At 56.0% G+C, this 3,147-nt stretch overlaps 2 protein-coding genes across 2 annotated transcripts; both read left to right on the top strand.

Annotated features, from left to right (window-relative positions):
- Window positions 1-202: 202 nt before the first annotated feature.
- On the top strand, window positions 203-568 carry DQ04_11501020 (hypothetical protein; the record flags this gene model as incomplete). Its single annotated transcript, XM_009316540.1, has 1 exon — window positions 203-568. The coding sequence occupies one exon, from the start codon at window positions 203-205 to the stop codon at window positions 566-568; it is 366 nt and encodes a 121-aa protein (XP_009314815.1).
- Window positions 569-1,241: 673 nt separating this feature from the next.
- On the top strand, window positions 1,242-3,005 carry DQ04_11501010 (hypothetical protein; the record flags this gene model as incomplete). The annotated part of the gene is made up of 1 exon (XM_009316539.1): window positions 1,242-3,005. One exon carries the CDS (start codon window positions 1,242-1,244, stop codon window positions 3,003-3,005), a length of 1,764 nt encoding a protein of 587 aa, XP_009314814.1.
- Window positions 3,006-3,147: the final 142 nt, after the last annotated feature.

The raw sequence follows: 3,147 nt of genomic DNA, 5'->3' as shown, positions 1-3,147 counted from the left end.
GTGTGTGTTGTAGTCTCGGCTCCCTGCCACCTTTGATTGACGGACTGCAGCGAATTGGGTGCGCCACAGCAGGCCTCAAGTAGCACACACACATACACACAGACAGAGAAGCGTAATTCAAGCCGGAAATAAATACCGTAGCAGCTTGAAAAAAAGAATATAAAGGAAATATATATATTTTTGCACACAGGACTGGAGTAAGATGAACAGCTTGGCGAATTCCCCGGTGTACAAGCAGCTCTTCCGCCCACTCAGCAGCAACACAATGTTGGGGCTGTGCGTCGCGACGGGCTGCATGGGTGCACTGACGTACTGGTGGTACGCCCGCTCCATGCACGTGACACTGCGCCGCACACAGGAGAACTGCCTGGCAATATCGGAGAGTGCCTTCTCGCAGAGCCGGCGTCTGCTTAAAGGCCTCGAGGAGGAGTGGGCGCGCGACATGAAGGCGCGCGACGGATCGGTGCGGCAGCTGGAGCTGCAGAACGTGGAGCAGACCCGCAGCATCGCCCGCCTGGACGCAGCAATGAAGTTATGCATCGCTCCAGGGCCGCAGGTGCCGGAGTGAGCGTGGGCGAATGGCAAATGATGGGAGAGTGAAGAAGCATCACCACCTGATCACTTGCGGCAGCACATAAACACATATAGATAAAGATATGTGTGTCTGTGTTGGTATGCTCCGCAGGTGATTTTTTTTTTGTTTTTGTGGAGTGGGTGGAGCTCTTTTTCTTCTTCCGCCGGTGGCGGTGATGGGTTTCATACGCGATCGTACTGTATTTACCTGCCGGCCGCCGTTGTTTTTGTCGTGCCACGCGTGCACAGTAACGCAAGAGGAAGAACAAGCGAAAGGGGGGCAATTCACACCTGTCCCATCGCGCACTTTGTGGCTCTTACAAAGTTGCATAGCAGTCTTCTGTTGTCTGTTGTTGCGTGTGCGGCTGCGTCTTCCTCCGCGGGTGTGCCCTCGCTGCACATATGTGTGCTGTGCCATAATTCACATTGTTTCTTTTTGTCTTTCCTTCTCTCTTTCTCTCTCTCTCTCTCGCTCTGTCTTTGTCCCTCCCTGTGCGCTGCTGCGTTGTGGTGGTGGTGCCTCTGCTAGCACGCTGCTCCTCCCCTCAGCGCCCGAGCGAGACGACCCTCCCCCCTCTCCACGGCAAAGACGAAAGAAAAAGAACAAAGGTGTCTCGAAACGGATAATCCAGCAGAGCACAGTTTAGAGGGCCTGAAGGTGTGGGCATATGCCACGAAAGGACAGAGACGTGTGGGACCCGCCGGAGGACCTCAAGCCGGTGGAGGCGCCGCCGTCGGCGTTCATGCAGCACTTCCAGGACCGCGCCGTGAGGGTTGGGAAGGACGGCAGCAACGCGCAGCTCGTACGGATGAAGCAGACAAAGCCCATTCGCTGGTCGAACGGCAAGAAAAACGATGACGCCTCGGCACCGCCGCCGGGCGCACTGGCTAAGAACGCCCTGCGTGCGCTGCCAAGGAATAGAAAAAACGTAGGTGGCATTGTTGCGCCCGATGAGGTGTGCGCGAGGGAGCCACAGCAGCCGCTGCGTGCCCCTCACACCAACGGCTCAGGCAATGGCAGCAACAGCAGTAACAGTTGGGGACGACTATATGGGGCACAGTCGCCTAGCGGTGCCTGCAACAACAATAGGGGCACACGGAATCCACCCATGCCTGTGATTGAGCTTTCACCAGAGAGGAACATTAACTTGCGCAAGGCAGCTGGGTCTGAAATGACATACACACCCTCTATTCCATTAGACACTCCACTGCCAGACAGAGGCATGGATTCACCAGATGTTCTCACCATTGAACCCGTGCAAAAGTTGAAGCCGGTCGGTGCGTTTCCCCTTGCATACCTCTCACCGGACACGGTGGATGAGGTGCATACACTAGATGGCTTGCGGAAGCCCTTATCTCGTCTACCTCCGCGCAAGATCACCCTTAATAGTGAGTCGTGCATGCCTAAACCAACGATGGCGAAGCAATCCCCTTGCACACTTCTCAAGGAATGCAGTGACGGCAGCAAATCTCCTCGTGCGGTTCAGGCAGACAACGGCGCTTCATCTGAACGGAGTGGGGATGATAGTAATTTGGAAGCAGTGGACGACTACGAAGACGACGCGCCGGAGATCCCGCTGTACCAGCCGATCGGGTTGTTTCTGCACCCCCCATCTACCGCTCCAAAGGGCAGATGCAAACCGTCCGCTAAGGCTAAGAAACCAACCGCAACTGGCGTCATGAGACCGTCGAGCGATGATGGTCCCTGTAGTCGCAACAGAAAGGTGTCAACAGGTCGTTCGCTTCGCAACGCCATGTCAAACTCGGCGCCCCTGTCGGGATCAGCTCCGCAGCCACCACGGCTCCGACCGCTGCCCCAGATACAGGCTATGGGCACGTCAACAACCAGCAGCACTGCCGGCACGGACACAAGAGAGAATGAAGATGAAACAGGGAAAAAGAAACCCATAAAGTACAAATCACACGGCTTGAAAGACTACAAGATCATGATGGAGCAAGTGGCGAACCAAAAACTTGGAGGTCTGGGGCCTGCAGACACCGACGAACAGCGTCAAGCAAGGGAGCGAATGCAGCGGCAACGGCAGTATGGCCAACAGGTTGAGAAGCAGGCCTCGGAGATGATACGGGAAAAGCTACAGCAGCAACAGCAGCCAAACAGTGGACGGGGCACTGCCACAAGTGACAGCCCTGGGTCCATACAGCAGCCACCACCACCTGAGCGGATTCAGGCACAGGAGCGACGGGCACGGGCGTTGGAGTACGCCCGCAACCTGCCGAGACCAGAGCCTTCTGCAGGGAAGAGGCCGCACGACGATGATGACTCTCCGTCGTCAGAGGGGCGCGCCATGCGCTGGCGCACACCACAGGACGAGGCGGCGTGGCTTCGCGAAAAACGTCTGGTGGAACTGGAGACCAAGCACCGCATTGACCGGGAGCGGGTGGCGGCCGTCAAGCGGCAGCTAGGATACTGATTCTTTTTTCTCTTTCACACCTTGTGATTATTTCTCTCTATATCACTTTGCAGTTCGCTTCAATTTTTTGTTTTGCCGCTACTGTCACGAAGTAGCATGGTGAGTGTGTTGGTATGGGCGATATGTAATGGAAACAGGAGTC

Source organism: Trypanosoma grayi (genome assembly GCF_000691245.1).
Source record: "Trypanosoma grayi strain ANR4 Tgr_1150_V1, whole genome shotgun sequence".
Classification (NCBI taxonomy): domain Eukaryota; phylum Euglenozoa; class Kinetoplastea; order Trypanosomatida; family Trypanosomatidae; genus Trypanosoma; species Trypanosoma grayi.
This window is presented reverse-complemented; position numbering and strand designations above follow the sequence as displayed.